The sequence below is a fragment of the Centrocercus urophasianus genome, unplaced genomic scaffold (assembly GCF_019232065.1).
Source record: "Centrocercus urophasianus isolate 14NV4802_14NV808 unplaced genomic scaffold, USGS_Curo_1.0 seq_25, whole genome shotgun sequence".
In the NCBI taxonomy this organism is placed as follows: domain Eukaryota; kingdom Metazoa; phylum Chordata; class Aves; order Galliformes; family Phasianidae; genus Centrocercus; species Centrocercus urophasianus.
In genome coordinates this window covers 4,980,551-5,006,322 of record NW_024884811.1, presented here as the reverse complement: position 1 = coordinate 5,006,322, position 25,772 = coordinate 4,980,551, and the positions used below count along the sequence as shown (strand labels likewise).

The window sequence follows — 25,772 nt, the reverse complement described above, 5'->3', positions numbered from 1 at the left end:
TCTCCATTTCCTTGGGGTGCAGGGCTCCTATGCTGTCCCTTCAAGATCATCCATCACCATTTGAACTGTAATGAAATCTCAAACTTCTGCCTCACAGATTTTCATACAGTTGTGGTTTTATTTATTTATTTTTTCTCCCTACTATTCCAATTCATGTGATCTGACATACCAAGAGGTTCAGATTTTTTAGTTTATTTTTTTGAACTGAATCCAAATAAACCTTTCCTGTCTCAAACAATTTTACATTCAAATTAGGTAAGCCGGCACCTTAGTGATTCCCAATGTTCAAGTCTGCAATGAAACAAAGCAAGGGTGTAGCCTGGGGGCAGAATGCATTTTCACCTTCTAATGCACATTTCACATTAGGGATGATGGAAGATGGTTGTGGAAGATACTGTTTAGCTTGGACTACTGATACAGAAATGATAGAAGGCTATGACAATCCCTGATTGGGAGAGAGAGAGAGAGAGAGAGGCAGAAAAGCTCTAATTGTAGTCAAACAGATGAAGTTTTGACATTCATCTACCACCACTTGAATTGCCTCTTCTTTTGTCTTCTCAGTCCATGTGGATCACCGTTAAAAGAAAAAGCACATGCATAAGCCAAGAGCTCTTTTAAAATGGTCATGAAAGGCTGCATCTGTTGTATCGGCCAAGAACTTATAAAAAGTTCAGTCCCCAAGAAGTACTTCACATCAAAAGTGACAGAAACTGTAATTTTATTTTTTTAATAAGCTAAAAATTACATTTAAAATGAATAGTAGATTACTGGGTTCAGCGAAGCTGAGATTTCAGCTGTTCCCTAAGAAACTTGTACTTAAATTTATTTCAAAAGTCTGGATTCAGTAATCCAGAGGATCTCTACTGGTCCTTCTAAGTGCTCAGCCTCCTCCCAGAATTCCTGCTCACCTCTGGTTTCTTCAGGAAGGCGCGTAACACTACTGCTGCTGATCTCTCCAATAGAGTTGAAAATGCTTTTGGCAGATCCTGAAGGGCACCTACTTGCAGACAGTCCAGATACAACTCTATTGTACAGAATTCCTGCTGTAGGCCACTCAGCCATAAGATGACAGCGTGGGGTTTCCCATCAGCCAGGTGTACGTTGCTAAAAATCACTGAGTTCAACCTCCCATCATTCTTCAGATAGCGAAGCATCACTGGCACAAAATACAGAGAATGACTATCAGAGGGTGACAAATAATCTATGATTGATCAAACAAAATTCTGTGGAAATCTGTAATGGCTCTGGTATTTTTCACTCATGCCAGCTTTGATAAACGCAGAAATAAATGCTAAGAATAAATGGGATGCTGACTTTTAGAACAGAAGCATCAGAACTCCTGTGCAGCTCCTGGTTTGTAAGGTAGTACAGAATGTTTTCCACTGCTTTCTCTAGGCTTTTTTTATAGGCTGAAACAATAAAACACATCACCTTAAACTACATTACATTCTAGAAAAATGGTGATAAAGGTAACAGGTGTAGCTGACAGGTTGCTATCAATGCTCTTGCATGTATGCATCTCATAGACCCAGAAACATCCTGTAGCAGAAACGTACAGCTAGAAAATCAACTTCAGTGATGTTTATTGCACTCAGCAAAGCCATCTGACCGTGTATCCAAATGCAACATTAAAGCAATGGAAGAAAGTATAATTCTGAGTATGTAATCTGCATTTCAGAGTTTCAGGTCTTGCATTTTGGTCACAACAATCTCAAGCAACCCTACAGCCTTGGAAAGTGGCTGGAAGGCTGCCTCATGGAAAAGGACCTTGGTGTACTGATGGAAAGTCAGCTGAATATGAGCCAGCAGTGTGCCCAGGTGGCCAGGGAGGCCAGTGGCATCGTGGCTTGTATCAGAAATGGTGTGGTGAGCAGGACTAGGAAGTAATCCTGCCCCTGTACTCAGCACTGGTGAGGCCTCACCTTGAGTACTGTGTTCAGTTTTGGGCACCTCAGTACAGAAAAGACATTGAGGTGCTGGAGTAGGTCCAAGGAAGGGCTACAAGGCTGTTGAAGGGCTTGGAGAATGTGCCCTATGAGGAGAGACTGAAGGAACTGGGGCTGTTCAGTCTGGGGAAGAAGAGGCTGAAGGGAGACCTTATTGCTCTCTTCAAACACCTGAAAAGAGATCACAGTGAAAGTGGAGATGTTCTCTTCTCACCGGTGACAGGTGAGAGGATGAGGGGAAATGGCCTTAAGCTGGATCATTGTAAGTTTTGGTTGGATACCAGGAAAAAACTTCTTTACAGAAAGGGTTGTTAAGCAGTGGAATAGGCTCCCCAGGGAGATGGATTGAGTTACCATCCCTGGACGTGTTTAAAAACCATTTGGATGTGGTGCTCAGGGACATGATTTAGTGGAGGGCTGTTAGAGTTAGGATAGTATGGTTAGGATGTGGTTGAACTTGATGATCTTTAAGGTCTTTTCCAACCTGACCAATTCTACAATTATAAGGAGTCAAGCCACAGACCCTAGGTGCCTATGCAGCGAAGCACTAGCTCTTCTCAGCATCTGTCTCAAGTCACACAGAGTTGCCACTACTGCATCAAACAAGAGCTTACACATACTTTCACCTACAAGGAATACCTAATTGAAATGAGGACAATTAAAAATTAGGGAGACAGGGGAGCAAAAATGCTTTTATCAACTTCAGAGAGGCCGTGGTCTAACAATGAATTCACTCTATTCAGCTAACAAATTTTCCTATCAACTTTCCAGTACTAATATGCTCTCTGACGCTGTGATATCTCTGCCTGCAGCAGGCATATACCTAGTAACTCAAAGATTCCTCAGAATTTTTCTAATTGCTTAGTCTAGCAATTAAAATAACCCAGTTTTATACCAGCATGAATAGTGCAGAGTACATCTCTGTCTTTTAAGTCTACACTAGCACTAAAGCCTCAGCAGCTGTGATCAATATCAGGAATGTTTTCACTGTTGTCTATGTCAAAATGCTGCCAGTGCTGGGATTTCCGCAAAGGTGCATGAGGTCATCAGTAACTTGCTAAAATTTGCTGGTCAGCTCAAAGATCTGGCAAGATAAGAGTATGTTGCAAGTATTTTACTTACGTAAATATTATGCATGCTGCATCATAAAATAGCAGGGTCTTTGGATCTAGGACTTGTATTCAGAGTGACCAAATGCAGCATTAAGTTAGAGAAAGGAGGAGGAGATGGCGGCAGGGCTCTGAACAGACCCTGCCAGAACAGTTTCAAGACAAGAAGCAGTCTGGCTTGGATGAAGGATAAAGTATTCCTTCCATAGCCAAAGCCAAATACCCATCTGGTAAACTAGAGTAGGCTCTGAAGGGAGATTTTACTGGATCACAGCCTCTGTACAATTTAACCCATCCAAGACCCTGAATTCATTTTTACTGCTATGTCATTTTACACTGACATTCCTGCGAGTAAGCATCTCATCTGCACTGTTTAAGAAACATTTGATGGAACTACTAATCCTGACAGTAAATAGGGATCACTTCACTGACTAGTTAAATTTTATCAGTTTTATGCATTTACTAATGTTTATTCCAGAAAGGATCTGTTCAAAAATGATAAGCAACCCAGGGACTCTATTTGCAATTTGACTCCAAAAATACACTAGACAAAACGAGTTAAATTGACCAGCAATTCCTTAACTCATGCATGTAGCAATCCACTGTGCATCAGTAAGACTACAAAAAGGTGACAGAGCTGAACCATTAACATAAACTCAATGGATACAATGACAAAATCTCCCTCTCAGTGGCACACTATGTGGATACGTCAATCTGAAGCCAGGTAAGACTTCAATATGGACTTTGCAAATCAAATGGAAAAGAAAAAATCTCACATTAAATGCACGCTTTAAAAAACACTTCATATTATATTTACTATCAAGTTTACCACAACAAAAATAAAACATCAGCAAACCATGAGGAATGCAGCTCACAAATAAACATGGCACTGTAAAAGGTAGATAAAAGCTTGGTTTGGGCTACTCAGATGAGACTTTACCATGCAGAGGTGCACACATGTCCCCTCAGTATATTTAGAAGTTACACTTTGATAAGACACCAATCTTGGTTCACCACTGAAGTGATGATCTCCAGCCTTGAAAAGATCAGAAACAGCTCCCACACTCCGTATTTTTAACTTGCTCGATGATCTCCCAGAAGTGTTTTCATTGACTGTATGAAGTAGCCACAGGGGATACCAAACACTACCCCAGACACTACCAGAGAAATTGCATGTGAAATCACTGTGAAACACTGTTAACTACTCACTCAGGGCCATACATCTCAAACTCGGTGCACTAAAATAACAAGGAAGTGAGGACACCTCTGTGAAACAGACTTGCCTCTCTTTGATCCATCACCCCTTCACCACACATAGGTTACAAGACTCCTGAAACTACCGAAGGTAAACACGGCACTAGTCACCAACAGTACAAATTTCTGTGCGTTGCTCGTCTGTGTGCCACAAGCCTGTCACAGGCACTTCTCAAATACAACATTAGCATACTGAGGACAAAACTAAAAGAAACCGCACCAAGTCTGTTAGTTAAAGTACATCAGTAACTGCCAGGAATGCGGATATTCTTGCAAATCAAGAGTGTGATGAGATCAAAATTATTTACATACGTGAATACATGCATTAGTATTTCTAGATAACATTTACAGGCATAATTGTGTGTGCATGTGTGAATGGGAGGGACAGAGAAAGTATGCATGATACATCACTTATTTAGCAATTAAGTAATAAGGAACTGTACTACAGTTACTGATGCAACTGTAATACCTCACGCACTCTCAACAGACACATAGCAGAAAAAGCCTTATTCTCTGACCTCAGAAGGATTTTGTAAGACACAACAAAAAATGTCATTGTTTTAACCTACTTCACTGCATTTTCCAAATAAAAACTGTGCTTTTATTCAGCATATAGAATAGTTTTCCTACATCTAAACTTAAATTTTTCAGCAGAGTTTCTTATAGCTAGGCTTAAACAGCTTTCTGACTACAATAGGCAACAGCAAAAAGCAGTGGCAAAGTCAATAGAGCAACAATAACTTACATCACTTGGTAATTTTTGACTGTACAGCAACATTGCGATACATTTTATAAATATGGACATGGTCTCTCTGTTTCTAAAAATGTGCCCCAGTTTTTACTCTGATTTCTAATGAACCAATTTCAATAAATTAAGAGCAAATTAACCAAAAAGTCCTGTAAATGCTAGGAATGTTTGTCCTGCATAGTCACATTTAACCTCCAGGGTTAACAAGAGCGAGCCTTTCATATGCATGAGGTAGCATGTGCGTGTATCCCTCACATTCCTCAGTAATAAGAACCAGTGATTACCCTTCAGGGGAAGAAGAAAAGAAAGAAAAACAAATTGATTCCCTTTTCTGATGTTTTTTCCCCACCCCTCTTCCCAGCTCTGTGATACCAGCTGACTGTGGAGTCTGCTTCCCTGGCCAGGAGAGCGCAGCACCCTGTGAGCTGGACAAAGCAGCAGAGCTGGAGGATGTTGCCAGCATTCTTATCTTGCGAGGTGGCAACATGCAACAAAGAATGACCCAAGCATAAAGGTTAATCACATCATTTTCCAAGTTCTTCTGGACATACCAATAAGAATGGATCCAGTCCTAGTTTTCCCCTACTTAACACAAACAACTCACCTTTGTTCATCCGTCCCATTACTGTAAACTCAAAATACTGCTTGTCATCAACTGGTGAATATAGGCCAAATACGGTGACTGTGCTCTTTGGCTGCAGTTTGAATGTTGAAAGCAAGAACACTTCATTCAGCATAGGATCCCCAAGTGCTTGTTGCAGGAAGCTTGTTACCTCTCTCTTGTTGGCATACGAAAGAAGATCAATAACTGAAAAATAAAACAGTTTCAACAGCAGTTTAAATACAATGAGCCGAGAACAATGTACTGTGAAGCCAGTTCATCCACTATTGAAATGTTGGAGAAGGCTTCAAGGAGATCTCACTAAAGCCTTCAGTACATAAAGGGAGATTCCAAACAAGACAGAGAGCAAGACTTATTCTGATAGCGACAGGTCAAAGTAGAACAGTTTTAAAGTAAAAGAAGGGAGATTCAGATTAAACGTTTGGAATTTTTTTTTCATTCAGAGGGTGGTGAGGCCCTGGCACAGGCTACCCACAGTAGCTGTGGATGCCCCATCCTTGGAGGTATTCAGACTCGATGGGGGCCCTGGGCAGCCTGGGCTGGTAGGTGGCAACGCTGCTCACAGCAGAGGTCTGGAACTGGATGATCTTTAAAGTCCTTTCCAACCAAAGCCATTATGCAATTCTATTCTACAATAGTTTATTAAAACAGAAATATTTAGTCTTCAAAATGATGTTCTCAAATACTTTCTGGTAGATCTCTTAAAGTTTTTGTATCTTTTGAGATACACTCCAATATGAAAGCTTTTCCAACTATTCCCTCTTTCATAAATTAAAATCCAGCATGAAAATTTTCAGAGATATTTCTGGTTTGCTTATCCTAGGAATTATTTTGATGGCATTTGCAGGGCATCAATTAAAGTGCCATAGAACCAGGTAAGTAATATGATATTCATAACCTCCTTCTCACTTCACTGACATCTCAGATGATATATTATATAAATAAAACTCATTTTCCCCTCTGGCACAGATAACGAAGACAGGTCTGACAAAAAGTAAAAAAACCTAAGGCAGAGTGAAAGCTATTTCCAATTTTTCTTTTTAATTTTTGCATGGTGCAGCAGCAAATGGTTTAAATACTATACTACTAAGTATGCCAGCCCTCTTATGGCCTTAAAACAACAAGCTAGTTTTTCCTCAGTGTTTCTAAATCCATGATGTCTGCAAATTCAAACTATTCTACTAAGAAACCTAGTGATCTCCCATTGAACCCTACTGCTGTCAGAGCAGTATATATATTACAGCCTACAGGGAAGACTAATAAACGACTACACACAAGCATTATTTAAATATATAGGCATATATAGCCATTGCACACCACTATCACTCCACAGACAAGGCCATCCTTACGTGACAGTGTTTCCATACACCACTAGGTGAAGGAGACTCAAGAGCAACCATAGCACAATCACACACGTACATGGTCCTACCCACAGCCACGTAGTAAAGCCTGTTCACTCAAATGACAGCCTAGGCTCATGCTATTTCCACTGATCATTCTGAAGCATCCACTCATTTGGACACTGATGTCATTTCCAAAGAAAGAGATGCCTTTCCCTTCACCTCTCAAAAGCAATGAAATCTAGATCATAGCTCACATCTAAAGCCTTACTGACTCCAACCCTTGTGGCTCTGCTGGCGACTTTGATTACAATATGCAGAAACAATGAGGCACTTGACTTGCATGCATTTGTAACGCTGTTGTCAACAAAATCTGAGATTAACTTGTCAAATTCCCTTTCTTTCACAGTTCAGACTTACAAGCATCTTAGGACAACCACTGCTGCCACTGAAACCAGCAATGGCAAAAGGCTGAGTATTTTATCAGTTTTGATCTACACAAAGGAAAGCATCTGGTCAAGCAAAAAAATGAAATGTAACTCACGGATCTATACAACAATATTTGGAGGTAATATCTATTCTTAAAATACAACTGGATCACTGGAGTACAGTACTGAGATCTCTTACAGTGAAAAACCACGTTTTTTTCCAGTCCTAGGTCTGCTTGCTGACTTCCTATCAAACACCAAACTATTGCTAAAACAACTATTAACTATGACAAAATTTCTACCTAACCTGATGGAAAAATTATTGGATCTCTTTAAATTTGTATTTATAAGTGAATACTCAAATTGGTTTGTTTAATATTCGCATTCCACAATCCTTCAGCAGCGCACTACTGAACTCTCTCTTGAAGTACCTTCACAAATGCATGTGTCAGAATCCATCCCATCATGTCAACTACATATGTGTCAGCAGAAGTGCACAGAAAATCAGTGATACTGTGAAAATTCATTCTCCATCCTTAGGAGAGCTGGCAGGTACTCTTAGACTTTACAGAGACAACTTCTTGTTTGAGTGGGACATGAAAGAAAGATCTACAAGGATTTCAGATTTCATTTTTAAGGAGAATCACATATTTTCATTCCACTCCTAGAAAAGAGAGACTTGAAAACAAACTAATAGGACAGGATTGCCAAAGCTGGAAGGCACAAAAGCATCTGGTTTCAATAAGCGCACTAGGAGGGAAGACTTGAGCATGCCTGTAAGCACAAGTGCATGCGTGCATTCCCACCAAGCTGAAATGAGCCCACTTGCAGCATAGCCCAGGAGTCTTCTCCCTTCTGCTTTCCCTGATTCGTTCTTTTGCTGTTTGAAGGGACCTGCTCAACCTCCCATGAAAAAGGCATATGATAAATAGCAGCAATCCACTCTTTGTAGATAGGTCCTAAAACTTCAATACTTAAGTTAGGAACTAAAACATATAACAGAAAGCCTTAAGGAGGGGTGACAATTAAATCAATTACAGAAGAGAGCGCACAAGACAAAAGATTTCCTCCTTATTTCTGCTGACACAGTACACCAGCTTTCAGAACCCTTCCAACGTTCCTCACCAGTCACAAATATCCATAGCCATGTATATGAAAACAGCACTACTGCTCGACGCTTCCCAAGATGGTTGATGACACTCTGGTCACTGGGAGTGAAGCCCAGACTTCTGATTTTGAAGTGCAGGAATATCATAGGACGTGAGCGGGGTCCTTCCCTGGCTGCTGCCTCCACTAAGCTAGAAGTCTGCCTTTTGTTGAACTTTTTTCTGCCTTTTTTTTTTTTTCTTAAACAACACTATTCTCAGAAATACCTTCAATCAAGAAGGACTTTAACGAAGAAAACACAACTAAATTAACTTCTCTTGTAGGCCTTCTTCACATGCCAAAGAACAAGTGATAAAAACGTCAAACACCATTCCGCAGGACAATGGAAGCTTAAGTCACCCGAGAAGCAGCGCAGCAGCTTTACACCTCCCAGAGCAGCACGAGTGTTAGAGCTACACGCAGCTGCCGAGCGGTGCTCTAAAACAAAGCAGGTGCTGGCTCACTGCGTCCATAACGCTGCCGTACAGAAGCAACCTTTTTTCCTACTCGAGTCCTACTTCACGCAGTGGAGTTTTCTCGACGAGTTTCTATAGCTCAGCACTTTACCTCTCACTTACGAGAGTGCATCTTGCAGTGCAAAGCACTCTTCGGATGTTCACGGTCCCCACAGAACCAGGCTGCTTTCTGACGACGTTAGCAGGCGAAGAATTCGTCTGAGGGATCAGCGAAGCCGCGACCCCGAGGGGGCAAAGCGGGGCCGGAGGCAGCAGGGCAGCGCTGCCCGCTCCGCTCCTCCCGCTGCGGGCAGCCGCCCCGACTTTTCTGCTCAGGGCAGCCCCATCCCAAACCCGCCACCACCTCTATGAAAAATGATGGAAAAAGAGGAAAGTTCGCTAAAGCGGAGAGGGGCGGCGCAGGGCCCTTACCTCGAGGCGCGGGCGGCGCAGCACGGCCCGGGCAGAGCTGCAGGGCAAGGGGCAGCAGCAGCAGGGCGGCGCCGCGCTCGCACCCCATGGCGGCCGCGGGCCGGGCAGCGCGAGAAGACGGCACGCCACTCCGCTCTGCTCCGGGCCCGCGTTTAACGGGGGCTGCTCCGCGTCCGGGGAGGGACGGGGCCGGCGGCAGGCCATTGGCCCGGGGGCTGGTGGGGGCTGAGCCGGGGCAGGGCGCAGCTGTCTGAGGTGGCACAGGTGGCTGCCGTGCGGGGACGTGATCTTTCTTCGAATTTAGCTGCACCGGTTTTTTGTAGCTAATGAATGCCGTTGAAAGCTGTCGTGTGGACTGCAGTGCAGGGCAAACCAGGTTTCACTGAATCGTGGAATCGTTAAAGTTGGAAAAGATGCCTCAGATCATCTAGTCCACCTGCTGACCCGCTCCCACCATGCCCCCTGAATCATGTCCCTCAGTGCCACATCCACACGTTTCTTGACCTTCACCACCTTTTTGGGCAGCCTGTTCCAATAGCTAACCACTCTTTCTAAGAAGTTTTCTCTAATAACCAATCCGAACCCCTCCTGATGCACCTTGAAGTCATTCCCTCTTGCTCTATCACTGTCACCTGGGAGGACAATGCCCACCTCACCCCAACTCTCTTCGGTCATTGTAGAGTGCAGTAAAGTTTCCCCTGAGCCTCCTCTTCTTGAGACTGAGCAGTCTGGTTCCCTCAGCCACTCCTCGTAAGACTTTTGTTTCTAGAAGCCTTATGTGAGGAACATGGAGTCTGGCATCTGCCATTTCTCTTAGAGTTCAGGGATACTGGGAGAGCTCAAACCAACAGACCTGGGGTTACTAGAAAAGGTTGCTTGTGTTAACAAACCCCTAGGCCACAGGACTTGAAATCAAGTTCAGTTAAAAACAAACAACAATAACAATAACAAGAAAACCCCAGCACTTTAGCTCTCGACTACGTGCATTTTCAGTACTTGATGTACTCCCAAGATTAAATTATTCAATTTTCTGTCCTAGAAGGTCCCAGTTTCAGCTCTGCTGACACTGAGGAAGAAAGACACAAACAAGTGAACCCTCTGAGGTTGTGCTGCCAGTCTGCTCTGTGTCCTTTGGAAGCCACCCCCAAAGCAGTGCCCCTCTGCACCTTGCTTACCAGAGACCCGCTGACTGCTGGGTGCTTCTCCCACCAGGGGCTTGCAGCATGTGACAGGCTCCCAACCTGCTCCCCTCCCCTCCTCATCCTGTGTCTCTCCACTCACCCCAGCCCACAGACAAACCTCTGCCACATCAGAAGCAGTTCAGGGAGCTGTGGCTGCTCCCCTGCCAGCTTGCAGCCCAGTGCACAGCTGGAATAGCTGGAGATGTCTGATATCATTTACATCATAAAAACAGGAGCAACAGTAGCAGGAAAAATTTATGTTAAATGAGCAAAGTGGTGTTGATTAATGTTCAGCACATCAGGCATGGCATACAACTAATGAGGAGGACCACCTGTGTGCAGGGCAAGACACAACATGCTGCAGGACTGAGGCTGCCAGCATACAGGGATTGGGAGGGTGGGCTGGAACAGCCTGTGGCTGCGCAGGGTGCAGGCATGGTCTCATCTCCAACGTGGCTGCAATGGGATTCCCAAATACCTTCTGATGGCCTGTAGTTGCTTGCTCTTGAGATACTCTCCCACACGGTACATCCTCCATACCACAGAACACCCATACTTGTCTGTATGTGTGTTGACCCAGTCCTTCAGTTGCACATCTTTCTTTGCCTATTTGGAGGCTGCAGAGTGCTTCCTTTATATTGAATGTATCCCAGCACAGTGTTCTTCCTCACTGTGCTACACTTCCATGTGTGTTTCTACACAACACAAAATGCCTCACTTTCACTCCCACCACCCCTGCTCGTGGTGGAAGTGAGAAAGCGGCACAGTGATACCAATGGGCTGGCAGAGTGCTGCACCACAGAGAAAGGAAAACAGAGCAGTGGGTTTAGAGCATTACAAACCAGTTAGAAAGGTGAGGCTGAAAGGAAGATAGCAGGAAGCAAAGATGTGAAACAAAGAAAAAGAAAACCAAAGCCACAGGTATCCTAGGAGTTTAAGTTTCAGCCCAGAACCTGTCCCTAAGAATAACGGTGACAGCAGGTTATTAGCAGAGGCTAATGCCTGGATGTACAGCAGCACTGATACTGCTCTATAATCAGTTAGCACGAAGGAGAAACTCTTTTGTCACCAAAGAGCATTTCTTTGACAACATAGGCGTGACAGTATGCCCGCCTCCCCTTCTTGTTCCCCAGATTCCTCCTGGGCCTGGTCTCGCACACAGGAGGATAGGAGCAACAGTACTAATAATGCTCTTGTTAAGACAGATTAACAACTACAAATCTGTCTCAAATTTGGGAGGCTAAAATAACTGATAGCAGAGACTTGGTTCAACAGCTGAAGGCCAACTGAGCATGAACCAAAGAACAAATTGTGTCTATGACTCAACCATCTTGCCCCATAAATAACATGCAGTCTATAGCCCCTGTAGCTCACCTACTTGGTAGTGGATTGTAGTCAAGATTTCCCTTTAAGTAGAGAAGCCTTAACAGGTTACACCTGTGCAGAGATAGACCCCTTGCACTTTGACGTTAAGATACTTTGTTGATAGAGATCCTCAGAAAGTGATTAATTGTAAAGCTTTTTTAGCTTCTCTAAGACTGTATTTTAGATTTGTTGTGCACATATGATTTCTTAGCCATAAATTGCCAACCAAGTCTCGGTGTGGATCCACCTTGGCTCCTTACCTCTGTGGTTCAAGTTCAGAAAGCAAATGAGTCTGCTCTGAGCCTTCAGGCTCACAAGAAATATCGTATATGAATGTGTTTAACCCTACCCTCTATGCAGTGTATCCAGCCACCTCCAATCTTCTTAAGTTGCAGTTAGATTGCTACATTATATTTTGCTTATATAATGCTGCTTCTCTTTCATGAATGAACTGTATAGTGTAGTTTTTTCCAGCCATGATATTAGGTTTAAGTGTCTAACACAAAAACATCGTGAAGATCTGCAAAATCATCACAGCTTCATGTAAAGTATTCAGTTACTACTGCAGATAAAAAAGAAAATCTCATTAAATGGAAAAGTTTTGTGTTTGCCTATCTGGAGGAATGCTAACAATTATTTGCATCCATGTATGTAATTTCTTTGTGTTTATCAAAATGTAAGAAATATTTTCTCAGAAATTTCCTTTTAATAAACTATTTAATAAACCATTCTGACTTGTTTTTCACTTCTAAGTTACTTACAGTGAAGTCTTGCGGACTGGTACTAATCAACTCAATGTGAGGAAGATCTCGTTCATGGCATTTTATTCTCCTTGCTATTTGACTCAAAGTGCCAAATTCTGTTCTTCCTCTGCCTGCTCATTCGTTGTGCTTATTCACCATGCATGTTAGAGCAAAATTTGGGAAAAAGAGCACAATAAAATGAAACAGAACAAGTTCACAAAATACATAAGCAGAAGTTTATGATAATGTTTAAGTTAGCCAGTATGCACAAATGCTACTGCAATTTTTCAAGTTTTCATTTTTATTATTGGAGTATGCTACAGACTGGAAGAGATTTTGTGCTCAAGCAAAACCTTCTTTAAGGGATTTTTACAAAGCATAGTGTTTATCTGCTGTCTGGATGGGACTATTTGACCTTGTAACCATCTGTTTGACCTTGTAACCATCATGTTCAATAACAACAACAGAATAATAGCCATTTCTTTTTCACTCTTGTGTTTTCTCTGACGTACAAACTCCAGCTTAACTTACTGAAGGTTGGTACCTTGAGTACAAATCAGAAAGTGGTTATTAGGCATTATGTTTTCAAGAAACCTTCAGGAAACTTCTGTAAGGAATTTCTTTTCCACAGGAACGCAAGATTAACTTTTTTTAATAGAAGATATGCAAGTAAACTCTAACTGCTAAAATATTTGTTCTGCTTATTTTATGTAAACCAATGTAGATGTAGATGTAGAAAATACAGAGTAGCTGCCAATTTGATAGATTTTGCTTTGCAGAAGTCTTCATGGCCTGTGCAGATTCCAAGTAATGTGACCAAGGAGTTAGGAAGGAATCCCTGCTGCTTAATTTAGGTTTCATATTTTGTTCCTAATATCCATGAGGAGACTCACTGTTTTTATGGAGTTTTATGGATGATTAAAAACTGAGGTGCATGTAAAACCCATAATGAGAAGCGAAACAAGAGAAGCCTTAATGCAATTGAAATCTCAGTGAAGTACAGCTCTAAACCACATCCTTCTGCACTTCTGTCAACATTTAGGAGTTTGATCCTGCCACATTTTCATTGCAAGGGTGTGTAGAAAGAATGTAAGGTTTCAAACACAGATTTCGGAGCAAGTTTTGCCTTTTCAGAAGTCACAAACTGAAGCTCCATTTTTTCAAGTCAAGGCATACATCCATTCTCAGAGCACGTATTTACATTTCATTGATACTAACAGAAATTCCACTCAGGCAACCGAGAGGAAAACCTCATGGAAAGTCTCTGGATGAGGTAGGGAAGATGTTTATTGCCTTTTCCATCTTTGCTCTGGGCATCATAATGGTACAGAGATGAACTAGGCCCAAGGCAGAGCAAGGAAGGTCTAAGCCTTCTTGCAGTCCGTCATAAGGAGAGTGCTAAGCTGGTTTATCCTCCATATAGAAATGGTTGTTTGTGACACAACTTTCATTCAGATCTGAAACCATAGATCTGATGATGCAGGGAGGAAGAAACCTAGAGAGCCCTTGCTCTCCTCATCTTTGTGCGCTGTAGACCTGAATAGCAGACTGGTATCTTAAGACGTCCTCAGTAAAAACACACACTGCACGAGCTCATAATTAGTTGGTCAAAAATGGTATCACACAATCAGATGTGCATATTTTTGAAGGCAAATTGCTGACGGCTGCTCGAAAGTCGTCGTTTTCGCTCCTGTGGAAAGCCATGACTTCGGGCAACACAACGAGCCCCGCAGAGCCGGGGTTCAACCACGCAGTACTCCAAACAGTAAATTTTTCACGGCTGGCAGGGTGATGGCCTCGGGCAACCGGGGCCGGGAACGGCGCGTGAGGGGAGAAGCCTCTAAACCAGGGACGGCCAGCGGTCCCCGAGGAGCTCCAGCCGCTTTTCCCTCCCGGCGGTGCTGCCGGGGGCGCTCGAGCGCCGCCATGCGAAGGCAGCAGCGGCGCGCTCCCCGGGCCCGCGCTGCCGGCGGACAAGATGGCGGCTCCCATGGAGCTGAGCTGCTGGGGAGGTGACTGGGGGCTGCCATCCCTTCATCCGGAGTCTCTGACCGTCATGGTAACGGCGGAGGCCACCACCTGCCCCGGGAGGAGGGCGGCAGGGAGGGAAGCGCGGTGCCGAGGGCTGCTCCGCGCCCGGGCGGCTGTGCTGGGCTACTCGCGCCGCGAAGGCGGTGCCGCCACCGAGGGGCGCCCTGAAGCCGGGCGCGGCCTGCACCGGGCGCGGGGCATGGCGGCGGCTCGCGGGGCGGCGGGGCCCGGGATGCGGTGGGGCCGAGCGGGGCCCGGGATGCGGTGGTGCTGAGTGGGGGCCGGGATGCGGTGAGGCCGAGTGGGGCCCGCGCGTGCCCGTGGGGAGCCGCCTGGCAGGGGACAGGCGTTACCGAGCAGCCCGGAACATTGAAATAAGTTTTGACCTTATTGGTTATTGCATGTCACTGCAATGAGCTCTGACCAGAACCCTCAAAAATAGGAGCCTGATCCTGCATCAGAAACCTGGCAGATGTGCATAGTGTTGGTGAACTTTTAAAGAATTATTTTTATTTAACCCAGTGCAGCTAATCGGAATGCTCAGGCCTGCTTTTTTGAATTGCTGTCTTACACTTATTATGTGCTAACTCGATTATTTTCTGCAATCTGTTGCAGGCTTATGCTAAATTTGCTGGAGCTCCTCTGACAGTGAATACTATAAATAATTCCTGGAGCACTCCAAAAGGTACCTTATTTGCATTTCTATTATTTTAATCCTCGTCACTTTAGAAGTGTGGGTTCGGTTCTAATCCCAAAGTTTCTTTTTCTTCATTTCCTTTGGTTTTGTGTTCATGCTCTGTCTGTCCCTGTGCGGTTTACCTCCTTCCATTACATATTAATAAGCATCTTTACAGATTAAAGTGTGATGATTTTGCAAGCGACAAGTAACAGAATATATAAAGAATGCCTTAAAGGGCACCTTAGTAAAATGTGTATGGGTGATGCAGAGGAGAGTCAACAAAGTGGCAGTGCAAAAGCACACACCTGTTTTGTCAGGCAGTCTGAAGGGATGATACATTGAAGGCAATTGCTTGGAAATATTTATACAGTAGTTACTAGACTTGCATAATGGAAGTAGCGTTCTTTAATTACACATGATTTAAGAAGCTTCTGTGGGTGGATGTAGAATGTGAGCCTGAAAGAGTGTAACTTGCATCAGATGGGATATTTGGTACTGTCCTAAGTCACAGAGCTTGAATCAGGAAAGCTGGCTGACAAGGTAGGTGCCAAGTGGGTTGTCAGAGATGATGTCAGAGGATTTCTTTACATTGAATCTTTATTCATACTGCTTATCTGTTTGCTCAGTGTTTAAGTCATTGTGTTTGTGTATTCCAGACGAGTAACGTCACTGCAAGGTGAAGTAGTTTGTCACTAAAACTTATCACGTCTTTAGGCACTACTGTGTCCACCTGTTGTTACACCTTTCACTCTTATTCTTTGGTGTATTGCTTTCTGTTAGCAGAACTACCAAGAACTAGTTTAGCTTACTTCTCCATAATTTTTGTGGCTTTCTTCATGGGCAAGATAATTAAAATCCCTACCAGAAAAAAAAAATCAAAGTATTTTATAATTGATATTTCAGCAGTATTTAGCTTAATAGTCCTGTTAGGCTCACTGTGGCAGATACCTTGTAAACATGCTATAAGGCAGCCTCTGTTAAAGAGATGTACAGTCTACAGTCTTTAATTCTACAATTTAATGAGTAAAAGCAGACTAATATGCTTCTGGGAGAAGAAAATTCTTTGATTCTGGAATAGGCCTTCTTTAGGCACTGGTAGCTTAATCAGTAGTTGCAGGCTGTAAAAGTGGTTTAGGAAGGGCAAGGAAAAAATAGAAAGAAAAAGGCCTAGCGGATATTCTTGTTAAAGTCCAGATCTCAAAATATCAGATACCTAGTAGATGACATTGGTTTCAGTCTGGGCCCTTTTTTATGTATTATTAGCAAAGGCCACCGTATGCCAAATATGTGTATGATCTTGGTGGAAATCAACTACATATAGCTTACTTGATACATATGTGTTGGGAAGGTCAGAGAATGCAGTGAGGAAAGGGAAACAGATGAAGTGATTGATCACTTTCCAGTTAAATTAGAATTGCTACGTATAAATTCTTTTGACTGTATTATTTATTCTTTCTAGCAGACGTACCAGTCCTTATATCAGAAGACATTGTTATTTCTCAGCCAGCAAAAATACTAAACTTCTTAAGAAAGCAGGTATGTTGCTCTCAGAAGATTGGTTACTTCTTCCTTGTAGTGAATTTTTGCATTCTCCACACAGACTGATGTAGGTTTCTTAAAACCTGGAAACCAGTTCTGACTTAACTGCTTTTCAGTATTTTGTACACACGTGAGAATTGAAAAATGGTGGATCACAGATTGCTGCTTAAAAGTTTGGTTGTTATGAAAAATTTAAAAACAGGCACAGGAAAATTCTTCATTGAAAAAGGACAACAGGCTAGCCTCAACTGAGCAGTTTCTTACTGAGTTTCATCATGCTGTTAATTATAACACTATAACATCATTGCAGCTTTGCAGACCAAGGAGATCACAGTTAGGGAAGTGTAATTTTAACTGTTTAAATGGGTAATCATCTCCTGGTGTACTCATTTTTTTTTCAGCTTTTTTTCTTCTGAAGTATAACACATGATGTTGTTTTTAATTTATGTAGTTTTTCTGTAGCCTGTAGCATAAAAACATCTGCAGGCATTTCTAGATGCAATCATGTTATTGTGTAATCAAATCTTGCTTGCCTTTTGTAGATCTCTCAATGTTTTATTAAAAAGAATAAAGCTATAGTGCTGCTTCGTTTCACAAGTATAAAGATGTCTAATAAAGCATGGCATCATCATTTTAATTTCTAAGATGGTCTTTCAGCCCACTCTTCTGTGTTTACATTAGAAATTCTGTTCCTGTCTAGTTAAGAAAACTGTCTGATGAAAGGCATCTTAGTGAAACTTTAAATCTTTCTCTGGAGAAAAATAGAAAACCGAGCATTTGGGTTGAGATTGAAGACACTGTTTTTAAAATTCTGCAGTTTCCTATCCATTTGAATACCAAAGATTCCTTATTGATGGAAAAAGAGCACCCTATTTAACTCCAAAGTATACCAGTAATAGGCATGCTTTTAAGTTACCTAAAAATAAGGTAAATCAACACCAATTTTTGCCATTTCTAAATTTGTGAAATTCCAGCCCTTTCTGTGTGCCTTGAAAGGATTCCCTGTTTGAGTCAGAAGCTGAAAGTTCCATGTAACACTATTTATAGTATGAGGTGGTTGGTGACTGTTTTCTTGCTTGTTGTTTCGTTTTAATTTTAAATTCACAGAGATACAATGCTGATTATGAATTGTCTGCAAAACAAGGAGCTGATACACTGGCTTATATTGCACTACTTGAAGAGAAACTGCTTCCTGCCCTGGTAAATACTAGTGAATTCTTTATAATGGCTAGAATTTTATGAGTATTGCAAGGGGTGCCCAGTGTGAGAGACTGAGAAGTTTCTCAGCCGTAGTCCTGGCTTGAAAGTATTTGCGTTTTTAGTCCAATTTTGAAAAGACTGCCTAGCAACTTCGAAAAAGAAAAAAGCATGTGGGAGGTGTGAAGTAATAATAATGAACTTAAGAAAGACTTTTAAAATGGCAACTTTGAATGTGTTTTTTCTTAGATGCTTTTTGGGAACAGTATCCTGCAAACAGCTTATTCTGGCAGTTCTTTGTTTCATGATGCTTTTTGAAAAGGCTTGGAATAACACGTTGTATGGCTGATGTGGGCTGCACAACTCCAAAAGCCTTTTGAGCTGTTAAGTGGGAACTTTTGAAATACCCACCACTAGTTCATTTTTTGGTTCAGTAAATAACACGTGGGTACACACCCTTACCAATTTAGTGTAAGTACATTATAGCTATAAAAAAAACCTGCAAGCACTTGATCTGTTGAATACCTTTGACTTGAATTTATACAGGAAAAGGTACTTTAACCAAGTAGCCTTTTCAGTTGTCCTGCAAGGCTTTCAAATTCATAATTTCCTAGCATATTTTCATTTTAGATTGTATGTAAAATTTCAAAAGAAAATTCCAAAAATTTCAAACCTGATCCTACACATTCACAGCTTATGTTGTAATACAGTTTCTTTGTGCAGTTATGCATGTGTGTATACAGGCATGTGTATGCATGACTATGCAATTTTGTGCATGTGTATATAAGCATTATCTTTTTATTTAGGTTGAAGGTAGCTCTGTGTCCTTAATGATATACTCTTAAACTCAAAGGATTAATATAATCCTTGCAGAGCTAAGCGCTTTAAAGTACAGTAATTCCCTTTTCTCCTGTGGCAAGTCTTACACATTATACTTTTAAGAGAGGTCTAATGTTTTTACTCAAATTTCAGTCATACTCTTCCTTGTGTTGATATAGCTGCACACTTTTTGGGTTGAGGCTGAAAATTACTGCAGTGTAACAAAACCGTGGTTTGCCTCAAGGATTCCCTTCCCACTAAGTTTGTATCTGCCTGGAAAGATGTCCAGGGAAGCACTCAACAGGATCTTGCTGACCAGAGGAGGCCCTCCTCTCTACAGTCTCACTGAAGTGGAAGCACAGGTACATGTTGTGTAGTAAGGAATTTGTAAGTTGGTGCTGTCATGAAATAAGCTAGCGCACTGTGATAATGGTGTATGATAGTGTGTGTACTACTGTTTGCTTCAGCTAGGGCTCTTAAATAGTTCTGTGTCTCATCAGATATACAGGGATGCCAAGGAGTGCCTAAATCTCCTGTCAAAGAGATTGGGAACATCTCCGTTTTTCTTTGGAAATACGTGAGTGTGCTTTCTTAGTTTTTAACGTTGGTGTTTGTTGTTGTTATTTTTAATAAACAGATGCCATGTGATTCTGTGAATGCTTAGCACTTGTTTTTTTTTAATCTGCTAGAATGTTAGAAGGTGCTGTACAGTTCTATGATTCACACCCTGCTTTTTAGTGATCTCAGTCCAGAGTGTCTTTTATATTGCATCTTTCCATAGGGTGGCAGACCCTGCCTGTATCAGCTCATGTAGGATGCTTAATGAGTTAGGTTTCTGTTAGAAAATCATTCTCTAGCCAGTGAATGTCACCTCCTGTGATTGCTTGTAGAAAAAATACCTGAAGCCTGAGGTGTTACAAATAGCTCCTTGGAAAGATGGCATAGGTCTGAGAAGGCTGGTCTTTCTTGTGGGCATAGAACAGGAAGCATGTATATTGCCAAGATAGCACCCAAGAAGGACAATCTGTACCCTTTGCCAGTGAAGTTAGATTTCTTCATGTGAAAGGGTCCTGCTCCACTGGCATGCATCTTGTCTGCTTGGCTTTTGTAATGCCAGAAATGTATTCTAGACTGGATTGCTTACCAGTGTGCATGATACATGATTGTATTGTAATGCTAAAACAACTGTTCCAGTTTACCAGCACATCTCTAATTCAGAGGTGCTGAAATCAATAGATAGCCTCTTCAAAGTGTCTTTTTATATCTGATAAAAACAGTGCCTGAAAATCTTAGAAGATTCTGTGTTAAATTTTGTCTGATATACACAGAAACTGGTTACGTTCACAGAGGTCTTGATGTCTTACCTCAGTCATGCTTGGGCTTTGCTCTGTTTTACCATTCTTTTCAGACCTACTACCTTGGATGCCTTCGTGTTTGGTTTCCTTGCACCAGTTTATAAAGTGTGCTTCCCTAGAGTACAATTACAAGAGCATTTGAAACAGCTTACCAACCTGTGTCGCTTCTGTGATGGTATTTTAACCTGCTATTTCAAGTTAACTGTTACAGGTAAGTTATGTCTCTTTTTCACTTTTTCATGTATAATCTGTTTGAAATAGTAGTGGTGGTTTCCACATTTGAACTAAAGCAAAATAAGATTTTATAAATTTGTGCTGAAGGTTCTGTGGGGAAATGATGTAGATAAGCTTCCGTGGTTGTGCAGAAAGGATTGAAAATTAAAGGCAAGGTTTAATTCTCAGATTGAAAGCTTGTCATGCCTTGGCAAAATCTGCTTGTATCTGTTCTATGGCTCACGCTTATTGTTTCCGTTTCTATGACAAAATGGCTTTTCCACTTAAATTCATCTTAGGATAAAAACAGTGCATGAACTTCCAATATTTGTTTGTTTCTTTCTTTTTAAGAATGTAAAAGCTTTTGTAAATACCTTTTCAGTATTCATCTTTCTGCCTTCACTCTCTAGGCCATTCTCCATCTGGACAGGATACAGCAGATGCTAATCTGCAGAAACTCACACAGCTTGTAAATAAGGAATCCAACTTGATTGAAAAGGTTACTTTTGCTTCAGTCTCTTTATTATCCTGCTACTTTGTGGCTGTTTGTTCACAAATACTGTTACAACTGCAACTGTGCAATTAACATTTTATTTTGTTTCTTTTCTAGTGAGGTACTTTGTATAGAGATGAGGGAAGAAAATTAGCTGTTTTGAAAGAAATTAATTGATGAAGTCTTACATGTAAAGTATTTTTACTACAATCAACGATGCCCTTGCAATTGCACATACAAACAGTAGAAGGTTGACTTTCCACCGCTCGAGGGGGAATGCAGATGTTTTTATCAGAATTAGAAATGGTCTTGCAAGACCTCAGCAAGAAAACTTAGAAGCAAAACTTTGAAATTAGTCTTAACTGAGATCGGTACCCAAGTCTCCTCTGCTCCCAGCTGATTTCTTGCAGTCACTAACATACATCTTCCTTCTCTTGCTCCTGTGTCTGCCTTTTATTCCTGTGTTTTCAAGGCTGTGCTTCAGCACCTGTAAGAGCTATGCAACTTATGTTAAAAATAATTATGAAGAATTAGTTTACTGATGCAAGAAATCTCTTACTGGAAGGACAGAATGCATTTTCTAAAAAAGATCAGTGTATCAGATGGATCATCAGTTTTGTCCTGCTTCTGCTCCATTTGGTATTGGTTGTATCTCTTTGAGGTATTGAAAGGCAGCTGTGAAAGTTTTAAAAAATAGGCTAAGTAGACATTTATCAGCCATGGTTTAGGCAAAGCTGATCCTACTGTGAGGAAGTAGGATGGACTAGACAACCTTTGGAGATTTCTCCTATGCTGTCTTCTGTGATTCTGCTTGTTCTGTAGTAATAATCTTTTCTTTTTTCAATACTGCAGTACATACAGGGTATTAGATTGCTATCCTATGAAAAATGTAAAATATTTATATTCAGAGAAGAATTTTAACCTGTACTTGAAAAGATCATACTATAATCTCTATATTAAAAAGTTTTTGAAATCTTAGCTGATCTAAGTTCATCTAGCATCTCCAAATCATTTCAAAGTTGAAAAAATTTTCTTCCTGTAAGATGCTGAGCATGCAAAAATACCCACTTATGTTAGCAATTTGACTTTTGATCTGCTTTATAGTAGTGTTTGGCTACTGTACAAAATTGAAACTGCAACCTCTTAGAAGAAGGTAGCAGTGTTGCTTTCCTTGGTAATCTTGAAGAAATTAATTGAGCAGAGCAGAAGTGTAGCCGTTTGCTTTATGTTTAATTTGTCACATGATCATGGAATGAATAGCAACACTTAAATCAGATTTTTGGGAGAAGAAAGGAGCCAATATGTCGTTTTAGGTAAAATAAGAAAGGCTGAAAGAAAGTAAGGTTTAAAAAAAACACAAAAAACCCACAAAACAATAAACCAGAATTCTTGATAGGAGTTCTGACAAATAGACTAATCATGTAACTTACATTCTACTGTTTGCCAGATCCGGCTCTCATTATTTCTCTGCAGATGGATGACAACCTTCGTAAGAGTCCTCAGCACCCCCCTCGGAAGATAACAACACTGAAGCTTGCTGCAGGTGGAGAAGAAAGCAGTCCACTGAATCGTTTGTCACCTTGACAGCTTTTGTTGCACACGCACACTTGCTTGCCTTCAATTCTTCTGAATATCACAGCAATTTTTCTCATGAATGTGGTTTTACAAGGGAAGAATCTAGAAATGGGTTAAGTATGGGCGAAACACAGCTTTACAATGTCCTGTCTGTTATTTTTAAGAAAACTAGTAGTTCAGGCTTACTGTACACTAAGCTAAAACTCAAGTATTGCACAAGGGGCTTATTCCTGCAGACATTAACGTGATTTTGTACAGCAGAGTTAACATTAGCAGGAATGTTGACCAAAAGTTAAAATGCAATTTTTACAGAATTCCAGTGCATTTATAGAAGTTTCACTGTTGTTTTAGTTTATGGCTTTTGATTTACTGTAATCACATTATTGTATGTTAGTGGGTATACTGTTGTATCTTTCCAAAAGTTACGAAGTCTAGTTGTAGAATTGGTGAGAATACTGAAAGAGAATGAAGTGTTACCCATCTTTGCAGGTGAGAAGTGAAAAAAAATGACAGGAAGTTATATACTCTTGATTGTGAGTATGTGAGTGTTCACATTCATGAACACTCTTGTGTTTTAAGGGTGTTTGCATTTTTGAAAGCTTGTTGAGCTGTACTTTAACAGAAAATGTTGAGAAGCTTGTGTGCCATGAAGAGTATAGTGACAGAGAGTTTAACATTTTACGGATAACTCATGGAATCGTAGAATGGCCTGGGTTGAAAAGGACCACAAAGATCATCTAGTTTCAACTCCCTGCTATATGCATGGTCTCCAGCCACCAAACCAAGCTGCTCAGAGCCACATCCAGCCTGGTCTTGAATGCTCCAGGGATGAGGCATCCACAACCTTCTTGGGCAACCTGTTCCAGTGAACTCATATTAGTTCTGTGTGAAACTGGCTTCACCTGTGTACAGGATAATACCATAGGCCAGAAAACTGTAAGTCAAAATTGCATAGGATTGGTCGTGAGGTAGAGAGGTTTGATTTGCTCTTATTAGGGTAAGTGACTTGTCTAGTAAATATACTGTGGATCTGGATTGAATTGAACCAGTTAGACTTTGTAAAACAGCCAGTTTAGGCTTTTGCATTTGTCACAGATACCTCTAACTTGTTTTCTAAACACTGTTGTTCATTGAGAAATGATAATACAGGACATCTGAATTTTATTGTTTGACAGTATAGTTCAGAGTTCTTTTATCTCTGCAAACTGTAATGTGTTGTAGTACGTAGTTATTCTGTATAATTAAGGAACTTGGGTCTCATTACACTTCTTAGTAGCAACGTTTCCTGTTCAATTGTCCCAGTCAATTCTGTCACAAAAAGGCTGCTGTGATGCCGTGTTGGTAATGTAGTGGTAGGCGCTTCAGGATTGATGTAATCAGAATTAGTCACAAGGATTGACCAAAATGGCAGCACTGGGGATACATAATTCTTGTGACTGTACGGGATGATTCTTCTGATTTCTATTTTTTTTCTGGCAGAATCAGGGTCTCTTAGAATCCCTTTGCTATTAGTCACATTTGAGATACAAATTTAAATTATTTACTATTTATACTGATGACTGTAGATTGTGTATATAATGTTCTTTCAAATTCTGTTTAAGGAATGTAGTAATCTTCAACATGTCCTAATTACAACTAAAATGTTGGGTATTTAATGAGCACTTTAAGGTTTAAGCTTTTGCTTGTATTAGAATATTTCTTTCAGTGATTTTGAAATGAGTTTAGCACATATTCGTGGTAATTGTGAATAAACTGACAGTCTAGTATATATAAAAGTAAATAAAATGCTTGAAGTCTTTACTGCTTGACAGGTTTAAATGAGATCAGGTCACAGTGCTTTTCAGTGTCTTTTATTTATGAACATGGATATGGAGAATATGCCTTATTCTATTGCTGTTGTGAATATGTACACTCAGTCTTTAAAATCTCTTTGTAAAAGGGTCATTGTTCCAAGATTAAAATTTTAGACATTTGTTGGAGTTTTGGTAGTATTTTTTAATGCAGTTTGTCAGGTTTTTGGCTTCCCCCTCCCTACCTTCTCCCCCCACCTTGTGTAAGGCTTTGTTCTTGTGTTTGTTTTTCTTTGTTTGTGTTTTTTTTTTTTCTTCTTTATGGACAAGGTGAACTGCTGACTGTTAGAATTTGGAACAATGTATTCATAATGTATGTCTTGATATTCATAATGTATGTCTTAATATTAGTTACAGCTCAGTAGTAACCCTTTCAAGAGAACTGCTTTTCTGGTGATACTAAGAAGCACATGTTTTCTAATCTTTTACATGTGAGCCATTTAGCCATTGTGACAGCGCAATCTGCTTAACAGCTTCATTCACTGAAGAGGACAGCAGGGCTAGAACAGGCATTGCATGCCGTGCTGTACACAATCCCAGACAACCTGTGTAGTTGCATAGCCATGTGTTTCATTTCTTTTCATCCAAGCAGAATTCAGAATCAGACTCCTTAATGTTGTAAATGTAATCTGTGGTCTGACAACCCAGACTTGCCCTTTAGATTACTGCTGTATTTTGAAGCTGGTTAGTTAGGATGCCAAAAGTGGGATCCATTTGAGTAAATGTAGTTATCTGCATTGAAATAAGCCAAAGCTCATTCTTCGGCTAATGGAGAAAGGTGGTGTTGAGCTATCAATTGTGTCTTTACAGCAGATACCTAAAATAGCTAAGTGAGCTAAGTCTTTAAACTGTGCATCTCTATTGAATGTAGAGGAAGCCTCAGCTTCCTACTTAGATGGAGATCTTTACAAAACTGGGTGAAAACCAGCTGCATTGACTGCCTTTCCAATATCTGAGACTGCAGATGGTTTGCAGGCATAAGCAGTCAGCCCTTCTGGCCAAGCTGTAGTGAAGCCCTGAGATCATCATATGCAAGCTGCTTTTTATGGAGAGCAGCTGCTTGTTGTACGCACTGCAGCCCTACATCTCAGAATACTGTTGTGGGGTTTTTCTTGTGTGCACACCTGCACAGTGTTAGTGCATATACCTTTGTGCTTCTGTTGTATTGATGCTACCACAGTAGCTCATAGGCCTCCTCATCTCTGCCTTCCTCTTGGAAGGTGGAGTCTGGCACAGGTAATAACCTCTCAAG

At 41.1% G+C, this 25,772-nt stretch overlaps 2 protein-coding genes across 9 annotated transcripts in view; one reads left to right on the top strand and one right to left on the bottom strand.

The window, feature by feature from the left end:
- The window catches only part of THBS4 (thrombospondin 4), a 39,645-nt gene extending 30,077 nt beyond the window's left edge, over nt 1–9,568 (bottom strand). Inside the window, exons 1-3 of one of the 3 annotated variants that reach the window (XM_042825894.1) lie at nt 9,481–9,568; nt 5,662–5,865; nt 909–1,156 (exon numbers count right to left, since the gene is read on the bottom strand). In XM_042825894.1, the coding sequence (XP_042681828.1) occupies nt 909–1,156; nt 5,662–5,865; nt 9,481–9,568 (540 nt within the window). Of the gene's footprint in view, nt 1–908; nt 1,157–5,661; nt 5,866–9,160; nt 9,229–9,480 lie in introns of those variants that run through there. The other 2 variants (XM_042825895.1, XM_042825896.1) reach the window with 2 other exon arrangements.
- A 5,157-nt stretch (nt 9,569–14,725) lies between these two features.
- Nucleotides 14,726–24,649, top strand: MTX3 (metaxin 3). 6 transcript variants are annotated; one of them, XM_042825934.1, is made up of 9 exons: nt 14,726–14,828; nt 15,416–15,485; nt 16,942–17,015; nt 18,126–18,218; nt 19,214–19,396; nt 19,535–19,611; nt 20,443–20,600; nt 21,013–21,101; nt 22,569–24,649. In XM_042825934.1, the coding sequence occupies exons 1-9, from the start codon at nt 14,748–14,750 to the stop codon at nt 22,677–22,679; spliced, it is 936 nt and encodes a 311-aa protein (XP_042681868.1). In that variant the 5' UTR covers nt 14,726–14,747; the 3' UTR covers nt 22,680–24,649. The 6 variants fall into 6 exon arrangements, with proteins under 6 accessions (XP_042681868.1, XP_042681867.1, XP_042681869.1 ...); XM_042825933.1 differs by having other exon boundaries at nt 16,939–17,015; XM_042825935.1 differs by having other exon boundaries at nt 16,939–17,015; nt 22,543–24,649.
- The last annotated feature ends 1,123 nt before the right edge of the window (nt 24,650–25,772 follow it).

Bases quoted from the DNA above. Each gene is read 5' to 3' on its own strand.
- MTX3 (XM_042825933.1), top strand. From the start codon at position 14,748: ATGGCGGCTCCCATGGAGCTGAGCTGCTGGGGAGGTGACTGGGGGCTG. The intron at 19,612-20,442 runs GTGAGTGTGCTT...CATTCTTTTCAG, and splicing joins CCGTTTTTCTTTGGAAATAC to ACCTACTACCTTGGATGCCT. The intron at 20,601-21,012 runs GTAAGTTATGTC...TTCACTCTCTAG, and splicing joins TTTCAAGTTAACTGTTACAG to GCCATTCTCCATCTGGACAG.